Source organism: Equus quagga, chromosome 7 (genome assembly GCF_021613505.1).
Source record: "Equus quagga isolate Etosha38 chromosome 7, UCLA_HA_Equagga_1.0, whole genome shotgun sequence".
NCBI lineage: Eukaryota > Metazoa > Chordata > Mammalia > Perissodactyla > Equidae > Equus > Equus quagga.
Genome location: NC_060273.1, coordinates 6,479,905 through 6,499,103, shown reverse-complemented (window position 1 = coordinate 6,499,103; position 19,199 = coordinate 6,479,905). Strand labels below are relative to the sequence as shown.

At 41.4% G+C, this 19,199-nt stretch overlaps 1 protein-coding gene across 11 annotated transcripts in view; it reads right to left on the bottom strand.

Annotated features, from left to right (window-relative positions):
* Window positions 1-6,543: 6,543 nt before the first annotated feature.
* The window catches only part of RBFOX1 (RNA binding fox-1 homolog 1), a 1,010,377-nt gene continuing 997,721 nt past the window's right edge, over window positions 6,544-19,199 (bottom strand). For 5 of the 11 annotated variants that reach the window (XM_046668731.1, XM_046668736.1, XM_046668734.1 and 2 more), the window contains 2 exons: window positions 10,767-10,842; window positions 10,179-10,397 (listed from right to left, as the gene is read on the bottom strand). In XM_046668731.1, the coding sequence (XP_046524687.1) occupies window positions 10,250-10,397; window positions 10,767-10,842 (224 nt within the window). In that variant the 3' untranslated portion in view covers window positions 10,179-10,249. Of the gene's footprint in view, window positions 9,230-10,178; window positions 10,398-10,766; window positions 10,843-19,199 lie in introns of those variants that run through there. The other 6 variants (XM_046668733.1, XM_046668741.1, XM_046668737.1 and 3 more) reach the window with 3 other exon arrangements.

The window sequence follows — 19,199 nt, the reverse complement described above, 5'->3', positions numbered from 1 at the left end:
GGCTAAGAAAAAAAATACAAACTTGGATTAAAAATTTTAAATGTAATAAGTCCATATAAAGATCACTCGAGAAAAAGTAAATCATGAATTTGTTACACACTGTAATCTGTACAGAAGTCCCCTCTTATCCGTGGGGGATACATTTCAAGACACCTAGTGGATGCCTGAAACCACAGATAGTACCAAACTCTACATAAATTATGTTTTTTCCCATCCATATTTACCTATAATAAGGTTTAATTTACAAATTAGGCACAGTAAGAGATTATCAACGACTTCTCTTTGGGATATCTGAATTGCCATTATCACTACTATTACTCTTTGGGGCCATTATTAATTAAAATAAGGGTTACTCGAACACAAGCACTTTGATACCTTGACTGTGGATCGATCTGATAACCAAGATAGCAACTTAAGTGACTGTCAGGTGGGTAATGTATACATCGTGGATACTCTGGACAAACCAAATTGGTGGCAGGCGACTCAGAGAATTCTTGGCGTTTTGGAATTTACCAAATATTCATGTATGTCCTTGCTGAGTCTGGTCTGGTTTGGAATATTGCCTATTTCCTATGGCATAAGGGATCTTTATGGTCTATCAATTTATATAACCCTATGTCCGTGGGGCAAAGAGTGGGTCTTAGTACCTATAACAATGTTTTCTTGCATTGATCATTTTGTTTTATTTTAAATCCTCTAAACCAGGAAATGATAGAAATTTCTAGATGAAAAGTATCTTGAGACTAATGAAGGGTCAAGGAGAGAGGAGGGGGTCAAAATTTACTGCACATCTTCTATGTTCAGGGTACTTTGTGTGTGTTTTCTCACAACCATGCTTCAAGGTAATTCTGTTTCCTTCTATTTGACTAACAAGGAAGTGGGGCTTACTGTGCTTAAATGCCTTGGCCCAGACCAAGTGGTGGAGCTGAGATTTACACGGGGGCAGAGTGCCTCTAACGCCCTCAAGGTTGCTTATGTATTTGCATTTGGGAGTATGCATTTCCAAGAACTCCCTAGTATTATTTAAAAATCCAGAGTTTGACTTTTGTCTCCAGGTGGAGGGTGGATGACTTTTCCAGAACCAAACCCCTCAGTGCTATGCAATCTCATTTGATTCTTACCAAAAGCTGATGAGACATTTCACCCAGTTGAAAACTGAGCCCCAGAGAGGTTAATTAAATTGCCTAAGGTCACACAGGTGAGAAGAAGATAGAAGATAGCAGAGGCAGGATCCAAACTCGAGTTCATCTAGAATTTTTTTTTTTAAATAGGAAAAAGACCTCCAGCCACTGAATTTTGCTGTCCATTTTTCCATTCTTGCTCTGCATGTCTAAGTCTCCGATGTCTTAATGGAAATAACAGTCATCTCTATTGTCTTTATATCCACCTAGATGAATCCTTCTGTTTTGTTTTTAACTGATGGAAAAATGACAAAAAAAGAAAGGAGGATTTTATGTTTTCCTGCCACTATGCAGGGCGTAAACAATTTTGAATTTCAATTTGAGAATGTTGCAACAGACATTGAAAGTTTTGTGGGATTTTTTGTGCTTCTTACTTCCTTTTCTCACAAAGCATGCTCTCTCTCTCTCTCTCTCTCTCTCTCTCTTTCTCTTACACACACACACACACACACACACACAGAGTCTTTAGAGTGACAGGGGAAGAACAGAGCTTTGAAAAAAGGGAAAATAGTCCCAGGAACAATACATCATCTAGTCACGCAGTTTAGGAAAATAAAAAGGAGAGAGCTGCAGTGGGCCAGTTAGGCTGACAGCCCTGTCCAGCTGAGCTGGTGCTGAAATCCTACTTACAGTAATGAATTTCAATGCTGCTCGCCAGCCTAGGAGTGCTTGCGGGAGATAAAAGTCAAGCTGTATGCAGTGCTTCTGACCTGTTTTTCAGTTCTAGACAACTTCCTGGTGCGGCTGCCGAAAGTTTGACTTTCCAGATGTGAGCACGAGGGTTTCCTTTGCTGGCCTGCCGTTATCGTTGTCTGCTTTTCGGCGGGTTTATTTATTTATTTATTTGGGGGGTTAACTTTCCTTTTAAGGTTTGTCGGAGTCTGCATGCTGATGAACTGCCAGGTTGCATTCTGCGCCCTCCCAACCATCACCTGCCTGCAGCACCGCCATTACCCTATTTCTTGGGTCTCTGCTCTTCTATTTTCTACCTGCAGCCCCTTTTTTTTCTTCTTTTTTTAGATCCTAGGGGATTCTCTTGCTCTGCTCACTTTTTGCCTCGTTCAGGCAGTGTGCCATCTGTTTGTTTCAGTCAGAGAGCTTGGTTGTCACAGTCACGAGCACAGGCTCAGTTTCACGAGGAGTAATCGAGGGAGGGGTGGTCTGCATTCTCAGAGGTAGATTCTCGGACCCTCCTGACATCCCATCATCTAAACAAGTGCTCGCTAGGCAGTTGTTCAAGCCAGGCCTTTGAGTGCAGTGTGCAGTAAAGCAAAGAACACCAGGTTTGGCTCTGAGCTCCAACTCTCATAAGCTTTGTGATGTGGGACAAATTACTTACCTGCTGCCACGAGGATTAACTGCCAGAGTGTATGTAAAGTATTGTTCAGCACAGAGCAGCAAGAACTTTAGAGTCAGACAGCCGATGCCCGTGGCTCAGCTCTACCGCTGAGAACCGTGTACCCCGGCCAGGTCTCCAGGCTTGCTTAAGCTTCTGCCCCCTTGTGATATTACCCACCTTGCCCGTTGTGAGGATTAAATGAGATAATAATAATAACTATAGTAATAAGTCCCATTTGCTGATGGATTACTCTGTCAGTATGTGTCTAAGTGCTTTTAAGAATTAGCGTATATATTTATTGTCCACTAATGGATGCATTGTAGCTATGCTAATGCATACAAATAAACATATTATATATTAAGAAGCATTTGGTATCTGTGCGTGTATGCAAAGAGATTTATTTTGGATGTATACAAGTGTATAGATCTGTATGCATAACCACGTTATGTAATATATATGTCATATGGATAGGGACTATATATATTATTGGAATCTATAAAATAAATAAGGATACATATAAATTATAAAACAGATATAGAAATGATTTATTAAAACAAAAATATATAATAGTTATTATATAGATATATAATATAAAAATATATTATAAAAGTGTTAAAAAATGTTATACACATTTTAATGCATCTTATTCTCACAAGAACCCTGTAACATGGGTATTATTATTGTCCATATTTTATAGATGAGGTAACTGAATTAGAGAGAGGTAAAGAGACCTTTTAATGCCTCTCTTATGTCTGTATACAGGCAGTTACGTGTATATGGTATGTAGATTAAATATGTGTGTTTTGTAGAGTGCCTGACATTGTATTTAAACAATGTTAGCTTAGTCTTGTTATTATTATCTGTTTGGTTCTCAATACAAGCTACAGCATCTGTTCCCTTTAGGAAATGACACCACTAGTTTTAAAAAAAATCCTTGGTTGTTTTCATCACAAGATCATCCAGAAAATATTTGCCATACGGAAAATACTTCCCCTTTGAGATAGTTGGTAAATTCCCTTCTCCAGACCAGCTATCTGGGATCAGAGCAGCCTTGACGATCTAGGCCACAGAGTCAGAGACACCACCTCTCCACCTGGCGATTTTCCAGGAGAGCAATTAGTACCTAGCATATGAGGTCAGACTGGGCTCTGCTAGGAGACGCTTCAAAAGTGCCAAGTGGCCAGCTGCTCCTGTTCAGCCCCAAATCTATGTCCCTTAGGACTGCAAATAACAGCCATGAGAAACCCCAGATTGACTCCTGAACTCAAAGACTCTGCTTTGGGCTGTGAGATGAACCAGCACTTGGTGCAACATAAAGTATCAAGCATCAGGTTGAATCTTGAGCAATGGCACAGCAAGAGTTTCATATCCTTCAGAAAAGACTGCGCCTTGTGAATTTACATACCAATCTCCCAAATCTACTATATATATTTGTGCAGGTGTGTATGCACACACACGTATTATCCAGTAGTAAATAAAAAACAAAAACAACCTGAAAACACAGCTTTTTTTGTGTTTTCCAACAAAAATGTTTTATCTCTTCCCTTGTGAGAGTATTACTTTCAGTCCTAAGTCTTGACTTTATTGGTGAAAAATAATCATATGTTGTCATGAGAAAGGTTGAGGATATGTACCCACATATAGGTACATGTAGGCATGTGCTTGTGTATATGTGTACACCTGCACACACATGCACACACACATTGATTGCCTCTCCTGACATGATAAGGGGAAGATTTGTAGGGAGAATCAAGCAAGAATGCAATTAAGAAGTTCACCGAAAGATGGTACCTCCCACACAATGGCGGTTCTCAACCTTCAGAGGGATAAAAGCAGAAGGGGCCCAGGAATGTGCTTTTTCAACAAACTCATCAGTTGTTTCTGAGAGAGGTGGACTCTGGGTTGTATGTCAAAGGAACACTATCACAGCAGTAAAGGGCTTTTGCTTGTGTGCCTGAGTGCATGAGTTTAGGCATGCGTGTGTACATGAGAGAATAAAGTGCTCAGCAGATCTCCGTTTACATCAAAAATGGCTCCTTCCCAAGAAGCAGAAACTGCCTTCAGATGCCATCACAAATAAGCAAGGTTGTCAGGATTTTGAGTGGGAAATTGTGATTGAGATAGTGGTCTAAGCTAATTGACTCATATCCCTAATGTTTTAATTTTTTTAACATGGAGAAGGTTTTACTGTTTAATTAAAATACTGTTTTAAGAAAAAAATTACAAGTGAGATAAGGCTCTGACTACCTCCCAGGCATTGTCCACAAAAAAATGAATAACAGCCTCTATTTATACACAAAGCATATGCGTCGCATAGGGGCTTCCTTTGGGCTCACTGGCTCACCTCTCCCCACACTCCAGGTGGAGGAGGGGAGTGGGTGACAAACATTTGCATCCATTGGTGAGTCTTTTAAGAAACTCTTTCACCTCTGCCATCATTTTTACTTTCTTTCCACTTCACGTGAAATTTCTATGCTTATCTCCATTTTAGAGTAGAGTCTGGTTTCGGAGATTCTAATATAAACCACTGCATTTGTTATCTTTATTTATATCCTCATATTTGGACAAAGCAGGGGCTCAGTTTGTAAGGAAGCATTCTAGAAGATAATTTATCTCCCTCCCTGTCACATGTCAGGATAAAGCTAGTGACTTCTTTGTTTTAATTCATATAAACTCACATGTTTTCTAAGGAGGGGACTAGAAGCCCAGGTTTAACATCACCACCGCCATCATCATCAATAATGGAGCAGAATTTTTGGAAGAGGGCACAAGCTTCAGGTTTCTTTTATATGACTTATCAACCCTTATTGTCTTCACTTATAAAGTGAGGGTAATACTGCCTTCAAGGATCAATGGACATAGGGCAATGGAAGTTGACTGTAAACTGCATGGTCCTCTATCTCAGGAGCTGACAGAAAATGGACCATCAAATACACTTGAAATGGTAGAATTCATGCTGAGACAACCTGCATTTTGGAACTGCCTGTGGCACTTAAGTAAAGCTGAATGCTGAAAGTTCTCAGTGGGCCAGGAGAGAACCTTCTCCATCAGTTAGGGATGCACTTCTGGAATCTCAGCCTTGCCACTTGCTTGATATGGAATCTTAGACAAATGAACCTCTTTGTGCCTCAGTTTCCTCACCTGTAAATAATAGCAGCTTACAACTTACAAAGTACTGAGGCCAACCCATCACATAGATTGTTTCCTTTATTCTGCAAAGCAATATTCAGAGGTAGGTGTTCTTATCATCCCGAATTATGGATGAGGAGACCGAGGCACAAAGCTTTGATTTAGCTTGTCCTGGATTGCAGATAGCAAGTGACTGAATCAGGTTTCAAACTCAGAATATCTGCTTCCAGACTCCATATTTTTTTTAGCCTCTATATGTGTTACCAACTTGATAGTAGGATTAAGATAATTAAATGAGATAGGATTAGGATATTATCGAGATAACTAAATGGGGTAGATAATTCAACCCTGATGGGAGCATTAAATAACTAAATGAAATAAGAACACAGGAGCCTGAGCAGGACTCTGGGCTCATAGTAAGTACTCAATAGATGTCAGACCTAGCACTTGTTACTATTTTATCATCTTCTTCATCCAAGCTTCCCCCAAACGTTGTATTAACAACTTGAACATATGTTTCATTTGAAATGCACCTTTCGTTTTTGTTGTTTTGTTTTCAATCAAAGGCTGATATTTCCATGCTGGGGAATAGCTAAGCTTAGTTGTTTCTTTCTTAAACATCTGTGGTTAGTTCCACTGACTTCTTTGGAAAGGTGAATGAGAAAGGGAAGCCTTCTGAGCCAGACAGCCAGTGCACCTGCAGGAGGCACCTGGGTCTACCAGTGGTGATGACAACCGGCTGCTCACCTGGGCAACCCCACCCCAGGCCCCCTGTTGGGTGCAATTGCCGCCACGTGTGTGCATGAGGAATCGACCCTCGGAGGAAACACACAGAAGCAAAAGGACTCATAACACCAACTCACATGTACCTTTTCAGACTAAGCTTTTATTTTTTGATATTACAAACCAGTTTTCTTTATTCACAAACCACTGTAAGTGATATAAACACTAATTTCTAAAGACAGATATACACATTTTCTGGGTTTGCAGATTGCGTGATGTGTGTGTTAAGAAGTCACTATATGCCACACATGATATTAATCTTTTTTTCCATAATTCATAATAGCAATAGTTATTTAGATAAATGAAAACATTCCAAATAAATACCGTTTAAAAAAATCCAAAATGTTTGTTTACATCTCTGACATACATTTTAAAATGACTTATTGGCATCTTGGAGGAGTGCCCAGACAGAAGATTCTGCAACATCGGTCGGCACCCACTTACCCTAAATGATTTTATTAAAACTACATACAATCATGGGGGAAAGTACAGCTCATCGATGAAAATCAAAACCGCAAATTAATTTTACTTTAACCAACACAGTAAGAATTCCATGTTTGTGATTCCAAATACAATGCAAATTCTGGATTTTGAAATCTGAGGCAATTGGGAGAAATCTCTTTATTCTCCCTAACCCCCTGTCCCTTCTCTCTTTCTCCCCTCCGGGGTAGGATGCCACGGCATTGGAATAAATTGCTTCCTTTAAAACCATCCACCAGGCACCCTCTGTCCTAACATTGTTTTCCAGGTGGGGGAATGAGAATGACTCAGTGATGCTATGAAACACCCCATCCCCCTCCCTTCCCCCACCCAAAGAAGTCTGGGGAAAAGGACATTTTTTTTATGCTTTGGGCTGCTAAGCAGTTTCCCCCCTTTCTCTTCTTTTCAAGTTATAGCGCTCATCTGTCTTAGATATCGAAGCTACAGAAACTTTGTTTTCAAATCTTGTGAAACTTTATTGATGGTTTAATATCCAACCGATCTTACTGCATGCACATAAGATGACAAGAGAAAGCTGGATCACAAACACTTTTTTTTTTTTTTTTAAGTTTTGTTTGGTTTTGTTTGAAAGCAGAGTTGTTACAGCGGATTGGCAGGTTCACAGCAGTGAGTTGATTACTTACTAAAGTGCGTGCCATGGGGCCTGCACTGTACACATGAAGATTTAACTATGGCAGCAAAACTACTGGGGACAGCTTGCTGCTGTTTGTTAATTTAAATACAAAAACAGGAAGACCCGTGACAGATACCCCAACTTAGGTTAACTTGTAAACAGGACAACATGGAAAGAGTTCAAACAGAAGAAGTAGAGACAAACTGCAATTTTTCGGCTGTGTCACTCTGGCCCTGCTTCAGAGGTGGGGGAGACTTTGTTCTTCGGGGATGAAGAGGGGGGACCTACGTTTTTGCTTCCTTCTGACAAGTGTCCTGGGCCTTGGAGACAGAATTAAAGACCTCGGTTTGAGATAATCCTGGGGCACCAGGAAGAATGGGAGGGCAGGCTCTCACGAACTGAAAAATTGCAGATTGCTCACACAACACAGTCATGTTTCAAAAAGTACCAAGCTGATGAAAATACCATGATTATCTCTACCCAATGATTGCAATACTTGTAAAATGCTTCTATAAATCCGAATATGATTATCATGTAATTCCATAAAAATTATACGTCTGTCTCTAACAGTTCTTCTACTAGGCTAAAACTAAAGCTTCATAGACTGTTTCTAGAACTTAACAACTCCACTGCACAGATGTAAATTTTATACATTTTTTTTAACTGGTACAAAGAATTTAAGTTTTTATTACTTTCTTTTTTTGGAAAAAAAGAAAAAAATAGAAACAGTGCTTTTTAATCACCTTTTTATTAATGTTATTTTTTTCCCTCCCATAATATAAAAGTCAGCAATGATATCAATAATTTATTATACTGGAAGAAATATAAAAAGAATGCTTGTTGATGGCCTAACTAGCAGTTTTTGCCTAAATAACTAGCGGCTGGTTAAGAAGCTGAATACTGCCGGGTGGAATGGTTTAAAGGGTGGGTTTGCACAGCTTCACTCAACTCAGATACAGAAGTGCCACTAGAAGCACCCCCCTTAACAACGTAACCTTTGGCTTGAACTGACAATGAGTAACTTAGAACCGTTGATATATGATCGTTGGTGCAGTGGGTCGTTTAGATTCATCAGTTACTATTTTTTTTTCCTCTTTCGGCCAAGCCCAGTCCCAACCCCCTAAGTCCCTCCCACCCTTCCCCTTTCATAAAATAAAATAATAGATGCAGAAAAAAATGACTACTGTAGTCACTTACACTCTTTCCCAAACAGCTGATAACCCCAGTAGCTTAATAGTCAGCATATATAATTCATTTACGTGATATAGCACTCTGAGATGGCCCTAGACCAGTTTTTATTCATAGCTAGCATCTCTCTAGATCAACCACAAAAAATCCTACAGCCAGCAACCAAACTACGGAACCTTCAGAAATGAAAGACCCACAATATTAAAATACACAGAACAAAATATCTGAGGTATAAGATAAAAAATGTAATTTTTTTCCTCTTTTTAGTTTTTAGAGTTGCTAAAATGATGCACTACTGCATGTATTGCAATACCCAGGCCTCGGAAAGCTTCCTTTCTCCCCACATTGGAAGGTTTTTATGGTTTTTGTCATTTAGTATGGAGCAAAACGGTTGTATCCCCCTCGGTATATACTAGCCTGCAATGAAGAAAGAACGAGACCCACATCATCAGCATGGCTCCTAGTCTTGGCATCAGTCAAGGGTGCAAAAGCATTCTGAAACAAAGCAATTTGAGGGGTGTGTTTTTTACATTTTCCTTTTGCAACACGTGGATCATCAAAAAAAGACTAATGTGAAAAATAGACACTCAAAAACAACCAAAATGGAGGCACCCCCTACCCATCCCAGGTCATTCTTGGAGAACTAGATAGGGCCAATCCTGACCTCCCCCAATATCTCCTTATAAAGAAAATCTCTGTAAAACCAAATTCTTCAGCCAGTCCTGTAGGCTGAAAGGACTCTGACACAAACTGGACAATTGGAGGATTTGCGCTGTCTCATTGTGTTTGCTTGTTTGAGTCATTAATGCTCTGTTCCACTGGGAAAAGCTCCATCTACACTCAAGAAGTTGAATGTAGATGACTTATTGAATGTAGTAATTCAACTCTCCTTTCCAACACCTTTCTCAAGTGGATGAGATGTTGAAGCAGAGTGGCTGAATGCAAAATCAGGATGAAAATGTAAATCAACTTCTTACTTGACTTGGCCCAACAATCTGTATGGAATTTGCTCTGGAGAGGGGAGTTGTACAGATGAATTGCTTGATGTAACTGAGCTTGTGCAAAATAACATGTTTCCAAATCATGGCTGAATTTCTATGACCAAGCTGCAGTGAATTGTCTGCCCATGGCTTTAGACAGCTACGAGGTGGCACTTAACTATTTCCCTTTTCTAAACGTATTGGCGATTCAAATGAATGCCTATGGGGATTTATTTTTAGGATAAGGACTGATATTCTTGATCCCAAGCAGAAAACTGCATGCCAAAAGCTTTGTAATGATTGCATACGCTCTCACGTGATGGGCACGTCTTACTGTACTCAAGAGTTTTAGTGCATAGAAGTTTGAACAAGTACAGGCAAATTCAACCCACCCTCACCTCCCACTTTTGCCCTCCCCCCACCCCACCCAAAACAAAAACCCAGATCCCCCAAAAACAAAAGACAACCCCCAAACCCAGCTGATTCCTTCTAATTCCTTATGTACTAGGCACACACACAAAGTGTGCCTCTCTCTCTATTTTCTCTCCTGGGCGACTATGACTTTAAACATGAATTGTAATAGGGGAGGAGAGGCAGTCAGATTCTCAGCTGCCTGACAGCAGAGGCCTGGAAGTGTGCAGCTTAGCTCCTCTGAAGTCTGTGCTGGGGCTGGAACCTTGGGGCTATGTGAATGAGCAGCAAGGGAGGAAAAAAAAAAGAAAAAAAAAAGTTCTGCATTGACACTGCATTCTGTTAGTGATGGATTTAATTATCAAAATGACTAATTATTCCATTAAGGTAAGTGCTCTGCTAGGTGAGACTTGCAAAATTAGAAATATAATAACTTACATGCACTACATTGCCAAGAAATTAAGACATTTATCAAGTTTACTGGGAGGATTAATGTGGCATTTTAGCTGCTGTTAGCACAAGAGACAAATTCAATTAAGGGAAAGTGAGAGGACGTCAACCGTCAACCCATACTAAGGTCCCAGCTGGGGGAAGGGATGGGAGGCAGGAAGAAGTGAGGAAGAGGAGAAATTGGTACTCACCATGGCACCAACGCCGTAGGTGGGGGCTGGAGCAAGTGTGTGGTGGTAGGGGTCGGCAGCATAAACTCGTCCGTAACTGAAAGCAAAACAGAGGTGAAGATTAATCCATAATACATGATTACAAAGTAAAAATAACAACCACAAAATACAAAATACCAAGACACTGTGGAGGGGCCCTACTCATCTTCAGAAATAAGCAACATCCTCCAGTCCGCCACATAACATGAGAAAAAAGTCCATATTCTTTTGTCCACTTAACGTGGCTGGTCACATAGGTACATATGTTATGTGTATATATATATATATTTTCTCCCTCTCTCTCACAGAGCTGTTTCTACACTGCTCACATAGCTACCTCGAAGACTGAGGTAGGCAGAAGAAACAACTGGAAGGAGTGGTTTTAAGAAGCCTGGTACCCACAGAAGACATGTTATACTCAAGAGAGATTGTCCTTTTCCCCTAATTTAGCTGTCACCAATCAAGTGAGAAAGGGTGAATCAGAAAGCGTGAAGTGGTCTGTGAAGTTAGTGTCCAACATCAGAGCATGGGAAAGAGCAAATGTATTCAAATGGAAGCATCCTCAAAGGGTTTGTGGGACCTCCCTCACCTCAAGAATTGGAGCCTGATTTGATTTTGATCATACCATCTCAGAACTTCTATCTCATCAATCTGTGGTCAGGTTCTGGGAAGAGACACCTTACAAACGATATTTCTTGATGACAGTTCCTCATCTTTGAGTTTTTTAATGTCTGTCTACCATTCTTCTCCCTCCACTGCCATGACTTCCAGTACAGGCTTTAGAATGAAAATGAAGAAGAGATGGAAGCCTGATGCACTGGGTTCCTACTAAGTGTCTAGAACCAAACAATGCAACGAATCAGAAATTAGGGTTCAGAGAGCTTAAGTCACTTGATCAAGGTCACAGAGCTAGACAGTGTCAGAGCTGACCCTTGAATCTCTCAGGGCAACTCAAATGCTCTCTGCATAGTGGCACACACACTTACTTCAATGACCTGCAGACGTCTTCTTGGAGATAGTTTGAACATTGTTGTTTTGGTAATGATCAAAGCTAAAATGCAATCTTAAGTTAGGTTCCCTGGAGGCAGAGTCTGAAATGAAGATTCTTGTGTAAGTGAAGAAGGAGAAGGAGAGGCAAGTAGGTTGGAGCATGGGAAAAAAGAGAAGAAAGGGTGCGGTCTGAGCTGGAGACTAGCGTCCCCCTGATACCGGGAGTTGTACCCAGATTTGATCCAACCTGGAGTCAAGAAGGTTGGTTTTTTAATGCTCGTGTAAGTTAAACACTAGCTGTGGGCTTTCCTGAGGGGTAGAGGATAACTTCCGAGTTGATGTGACTCTCTTGGGCAGAGGGTAATTTTCTGAAGAAGGAACCAGCTGTGTACCATTAGCAACCAACACTCACAGCAGCTGGGGGATGAGTGTAACAGCCACTAAATGGGATATACATGGATTACCAACTGCTTTTGACTCTTGGACTTTCTTTTAAAGAATGAAGGAACAAAGTAGGAAGAAATGGTTTGTCTGCACCACCAACCTTAAGCTGACTTCCCATCTCTTGGAGTCTAATTGGCATGCACTTTTTTCCTCTCCTTCTCTGTCTTTTCCCCATTTGTCACCCAATCTTCTTTCTCATATCTGGTCAATAAGAATATATTAGATGCCTCTAACTTGGATGCTCACATATGGAGCCTGGGAAGGTCGGAAGAAGCTGGGTGAAGGACCTTTTAACTCTTAGGCTCTCAGTTAGATTCCAGATGGACAAAAAAAATTGATTATACCAAGTTCTCACTAGGCATGTTCTACTCCCAAGCCCTCCTTGCCTGTTTTGAAGGGCACTGAGCTTAAACAATCTAGATGAGGCTTTCAGCTTCAACACAGATCCTCAAAAGCAGTGACAGGAATGGCCATTCCTTTTCTGAGTGAATCTCTCAGCAAAACTAACAAATAGTCAATTCCTTCTTGCTCATCATTCTTTGGGGCACCCCTCATTCCTTTGACTCAACAAAAATGGCCTTTGGTCAAAGATTCTCCCTCTCTCTGGGAGGAAAAACAGATGTAAGTCCAAGACAGAGGGTGTGCTAAAACAAGAATGATGATGTTTTTGAAGAAATCCTTTATTCATGGAGGTCACTCATGAAAGCTGAGCCTCTACCAACATAACTAGAAATAGATACTAATAGAGGCAAAAGGTCATGAGACATCACTTTGGAATTGATCTTCATTTCAAGAGAAAAGCCTGTCATTGGTCTAGAGAAAAGAAACTGTTAACAGAATTATTTTTAATGTACTTTTCACCCGACAAATCTGGTTGCATAAATAGCACATAAATTGCAAAGGCAAACTGAAAATCCTTGGAAATCTACTAAGTGATGCCACAGCAACATATTCCTTCAAAACAAGTGTGAGGGTGCAAATTCAGAGCAATTAATTTTTTTTTAAATTTGGGGACTGGTTTTACTGTGGCAAAAATTTCCTCTTTTTCGGAGACAACATTGGTAGTCTGAATGCATTCAGTGAAAACGTAGCTCCCACCTTTTCCTTCCGCATACTTCAATGGTAAATTCTTATTTGTCTATAACACTGGGCAGAGCTTCAACCTTTGTGGAAAACCCAAGGTAACAATTTGGCAGTGTTCTCTTTCAAGGCAGAAGAAAAATACAGCAGCACTGAACTATTCCTCGTAAATGAGCAGGCTCCTTTTCTCCTCAGGGTGACCTCTACCTTCAGAATCCGATGGTTTTATTATGATTAATAAATTTCATTTCCACAGAGGAAAAGGGACCATGTCAGCTCAAACCGAAAGCAAGGAGGCTTCTTTTCAAATGCTAATTTCTAAACACACCCTTGTGTGACACTACAATTTAGACACAAGGTTATTATGGAAGATGTGGACTTGAGCACTACTCTTGCAGCAAATATGCCAGGCACGTCAGTGACCTAATGTCCTCAGAGCTGGCTAAGCACAGCCCAAAGGAAGAATGGCAATTCCCGGGGATCTCTATGGGAATGATGGGAAAATGGTCTTATGACTGACCTGCACATAGGGTCACCCTCCACATCACCTATCCCAGACCAAAGTGGACAACAGTGCAATCAGGTCATGATGCTCTTCGTGTCCCCACACCCCATCCATCAGAAATTACACATGAAATCTTTAATGTGTCCACTTCATTCCATTCATGCTATTACCACCACAACGTAAGCCGCAAGGATTTCATCAGAACCAAATCAACAAGAGCCTTAACTTTTGTCTCTTTGGTTCTACTCTTGACTCTTCAGACCACCAGCCATTTCAAACCACCAAATCTATCTGTCCGTCTGTTTGTCTGGATGGACTCCATCCATCCATCTGTTCATTCCTCTATCTATCTATCTATCTATCTATCTATTTATCCACCTATCTATCATCTATCATATCTATCTATCGACCTATCTATCTGGTTAAATATAAATCTGTTTAAATCTAATCATATCACCTCCCTGCTTAAAACCCTCCAATGGTTATCCATTGATCCTAGAATAAATTCCAAACTTGCATGAGTTGTCCCTACCTCTCTTTTGATCCTATCTTACTCCTCTCTATCCCTTGCCCACAGTGCTCCAAGCACACTGGCCTCATCGATACTCCTTTGACACATGCAGATTCAGTGTCTTCTTAGGGCCTTGGCACTTGCTCACCCTCCACTTGAACTGCTTCCTTTCCTCCTTTATGTCTTAGATCAAGTCTCATCTCCCCAAAGAGAAGCCTCCTTCCCTGACCACCCTTTCTTAAGGAGACTTCCCAACTGCATCCCCACCCTGCATGTAATGGAGCACATCTCTAATAATGTGGTTTACTTACCTCTCTACCTGATTGTTTACCTGTCCCCCTCCTCGAATGTCAGCCCCTGGGGAACTAAGGCCGAGTCTATTTTGTTCATCTTTTTATCCCAGCTTCTAGCACAGCAGTGGCCACAGTGCAGGTGAACAAGGGGCCAAGCCAATACCACTGTGTGAATGCAGGCAGCAAGAGGGAGGAGTGAAGGAGAGAAGCGACACTGGGAAGACCCTGTGCCCATCACTATGATTCTGTTAGTAGCAAAGATTTCTCAGATACGCTTTCTGAAGATTCTAGGTCAGCTGCTCCCAAAGACAGCCAAAACCGTTCAAGACACTCAGAAGACAAGCAGACTCTGAAAATGCAGAGTGTCTAATTTCACATCACCCCTGAGAGTTTACAAATCACTGGCCAAATTGCCATAAAGCTCATCAAAACCCTTTAGGGAAAAACCAAGCAAACAAAGAAGTAAAAGAAAACTGCTTTGCTGGCTAGCTGACCACAGCTTGCAGCTGTCATGAGCCCTCGTCTTTTTTGACCTCAGCAACAAGTTAAAACCAGCAGGCCAACCCTGGCCCTGGAGAGAGCAAAGGGCTTGAGGCAAGAAGACCCAGGTTCAAGTTCTGCTTTTGCAATGACCTTGCTCAATGCCTCAGGCAAATTACTCTCTCTGAGCCTCGCTTGCCTTGTTTGTAAAATGCTATTGTTCTGTCTGAGCCCTGCCTAATTCACAGATAAAGCACTCAAAAAGAAACCAGATACATTTTAAAGCAGTCTTCATTTGGAGGTGATTATGATATAAGAGTTCTTATATAGAATTTCAGAAGCCAATCTCTCTCTCCTGCTCAGACTTTTGGCCTGTAGGGGCAACTGAAAGGTCCTATTCTAATATGATAGCATGTAGCTCTAGCAATCAACTTACAGACGCTGTTAGAGTCAAGATCTATCTAATTTATGAGTTACAGATGTAGTTTAAATTGCTATATTTGAACTTAAGGTTATGTTGGAGTAAAATGAATAAGTATGCTGCCTGTTGAATGGAAAATAGGAGCCCATGTTTGTTAAAGTGCTTTGTCAACTCTACTGAGAAATGCAAATATTACTTATTATTAACATCTTCCAAATCTAGCTGAAACAAGCTGAATGCTAATGAAACACAATGGAGCCGTGTTGGTACCCCCACAGTAACTGATTTTCTTATAGGAACATAATAAGAACACTGTAATTAATTTTACCTATATATTTCAATGAAGAGCCTTTATGCCCCTGGGACCTTTTATTCCTCCTTTAGCATCACCTCCCCATGCCTCCTGTCCCAGAGATAGCTGGGGGAATCCCTGTGCGGCAGAAAGATGAATAAAATACGCTCGCTTCTCAGATGACATTCACAATGTGGTGTCAGTCTCCAAAACAGCCCAATTGCAGCAAGAAGGTGCAAAGGCTTTGCTCCACCACCTAGAAAAGTCGTGCAGAGTATGCATTCAAAATAGGATGCCTCCCTGCGGATCAGAACAAGTGGCCCCCAGTCTCTGCAAGGACAATAGAGGCTACAGTGTCTTCCTAATTATATCTAAGATATAGTCTGTAAGATATTTGGGAAAATAAATCCATGCAAGTCAAACACTTACCATACAGTATACCAACAGGGGACTACACCATGGCCTCAGGGTTTTAACAGCCTGGTATTTGAAGAGCGATGGTTTAACTAGGCAATATTCTCTTTCACTTTACTATAGAGGGTCAACTGAGGTCTGGATTTCAACCAGGCCCACCTGGTCTGGGATGTCTACAGCACCCAGAGAGAAGGGATGGATAAGAAGCTAACCTGCGCCCAGGAAGAAAGGATTCTTATCTCACCCAGATATTCATCCTATTTCATCACTCTCGTTTTTTGAGATTTCCAAATGAAAATCAAATAACTTAAAAAAACATCTTTTGGTTTTCATTGTTGCTGGTATAATTCACTGGTAAGTTGTTGCTTTCCCCCGTCCACAGGGAAGACATCGGGAACACATGCTTCAGATCAGGTGTTGGTTGTGTTTGGGTGAAATGCCCTGCTCTCAGCAATTCTCGGTGGCTGGAAAGGAGCCACAGTCAGTATCAGTCAGGAAGGGGAAGAAAAAGACCAGATGGAGGGCACACGGGCTTCCGAGTCCCTCAGCTCTGCTCCAGGTACTGCATTAGTTCCTTCCCTGATCCAACTGCAAATCAATCCATTTTCAAAAAGAGAGTGTTATGGGCACTTATACTTTCCACTTCTCTCCTTCCACACTCATCACTAAATAAAAGTGCAAGAAAACACAACAAGGCCCCATGGTCCTACTGAAAGAGGCAGAAAACCTCTGACAAATCCCTTAGTGATTTTGCAACTGCAGAATGTGACAGGTTGCCTTGCCTTGTGGGGTTTCTATCAGCTCGGGATGGAGACAAAATCTCTCACTTCCAAGGATGAAGGAATAGAGCCTAGAATATGGGATCCCACCTTTCCAGTTCCTGGCTGGGGACACCTTGGGATATCTTTCAGATGAATGGACTCCCACCACCATGCAAATAAGCATCTACCAGACAACCAGGAAGGCTCAGGATGCAGACCTTCCATTCTCAAATCAACTTTCAGGGTTGTGGTCTGGGCTAGTACAGTGTGCACCAGTTTGAGAAGATATTGGGATAATAATAGTTATAATGCCCAAGATTTTGGGCAAATCTTTCATGAATCTTTCACAGTAAGAACAATGAGTTATCTCCGTCCACCATGCAGAGACATGGAATGACAGCTGGTGCCAATCAGCCTGCTCCGTCTCCACAGGAAGAAACAAGGATTCCCAGGACCTCGGTCCACACATCTTGGTTTGCCACAAAAGGAAAAACAATCTCCTTGAAAGCATTAAGATGGGAACGACTTGAATGTATTGGGAAAGCATCTGGAGAGAGCAGGTTTAGCTAAGGAATGTTCCCCTTCATTTTCTATGCAGGGTCACTGAGGTTTGGGCCTCAGATCTCAGTTACTCAGTTGGCCTTTGAGAATGCATCCACTAAGGAAACATTCCTCTATGACTACTGTAGCCTTCTCCTAGCTTTAATCTAGGCAACGACTTACAGATTTATAGACCACGGGGGTCACCAAGTTTTGTTCTAAAAGCTTCTCAAGATACATAGAGAACCAGTCCCATAACTTGAAACATCTAGAAAACCCGCTCTGAATGCAGCAAAACCTCCAAGAAAGACACAAGCAGAAACGGAAGAAATTCTCCAGGATGAACACCATGGATTTATCTCAACTTGGCTCTGGCAATTTCTGAATTCTCTTGCTGCTCACTTCCTTAGCTTGGATTTGAAATGACCATCTTCACAAATCGCTCAGCACATTTTTCAGCCTCCTGGTTTTTTTCTTCAGAGGTAGGAGGGAAAGCATCTTCTGGGCTCTTTAGCTTCTAAAAGGGAAGCCAGAGAGTTTGCTTTTGCACATGGACACCTGTCACACATCTGAACTGTGTGTACACAAGTACGCACATAAATCCAGCACCAGTAGAATCTACAAGAACCACACCATGCCACCCATGGTAAATCAGATGGCATCGTCCTTTCTGTGACCTATCAATTCAGTTCAAAACCTCTTCCTGTTCTGAATCTCAACAGAGCAGGTTTGAGATAGGAACTTTGATTCTGGATTCATCAGAGCAGAGGAGCAGGCACTCCCTGGGAGTTGAGAAGACACAGTAAGTCCTGCTTTTGGTCATGCAGCTCCTCCTCTTTGGAATGTGTCCTCCAATAAAAGACCCATAGCCACACTCTCTTTAATGCCGAGCCCAAGGTTATCCTCCTCTTACAAAGTCTGTTTCATCTTCTTTGTGTCTTGACTACTGCTCTACCAAAGTCACTAAGAATTTCCCATCATGCTTTGAAATCAACATGGCATCCCAGCTACAGTTTAGTCCACTGAGGAACCACAAAGGCAGTTCTGCGTTTGTATCCCTCATGGGATCTTCAATACTCCCGCAGAGAAGCAGGGCTGAACAGCAGCTAAGGGTTCCTTAGGGTCAGAATTCCTAGAATCAAATCTGGCTTCTGCTACTTCCTTGCTAAGTAGTTTCGGAAAGTTTATCTCCTCTCTGAGCCGGTTTCCCCATCCACGAATGGAGATAATGATGGTGCACAATGACTGTATAAGGTTGTTGTGCAGTGGAAGTGAAGGTTACTGCTTACCAGTTAGTCAGTAACCAAATGAATGTCAGTTATCCATGCAATTAAGATTGAGAGGACTGCAGCTCTTGCCCTCTCTCGATTCCACATGGGATCACTACAGTAAAGCCCATGGAACACATGTGTCAGAACTACCCCTGAAGTGTGTTTACCATCTGACCTCCGGTGTACCAGGATCCCCCATGCCTCACGTAAGGAGATCAAAGACTCTGAGGAGTTAACTAGCAGGATGAGAGGGAGGGAGGTTCTGGGCACTATATCCCAGAAATGTCCTTCTACAGCACATACACACACACACACGCTACACTCTCAGAGGCAATATTAAAATAATGTCAGGACATATGGCCAATGTCCAGATTATCTGTCACAATATCTTAATTCCAGGTAAGTATCCCTCA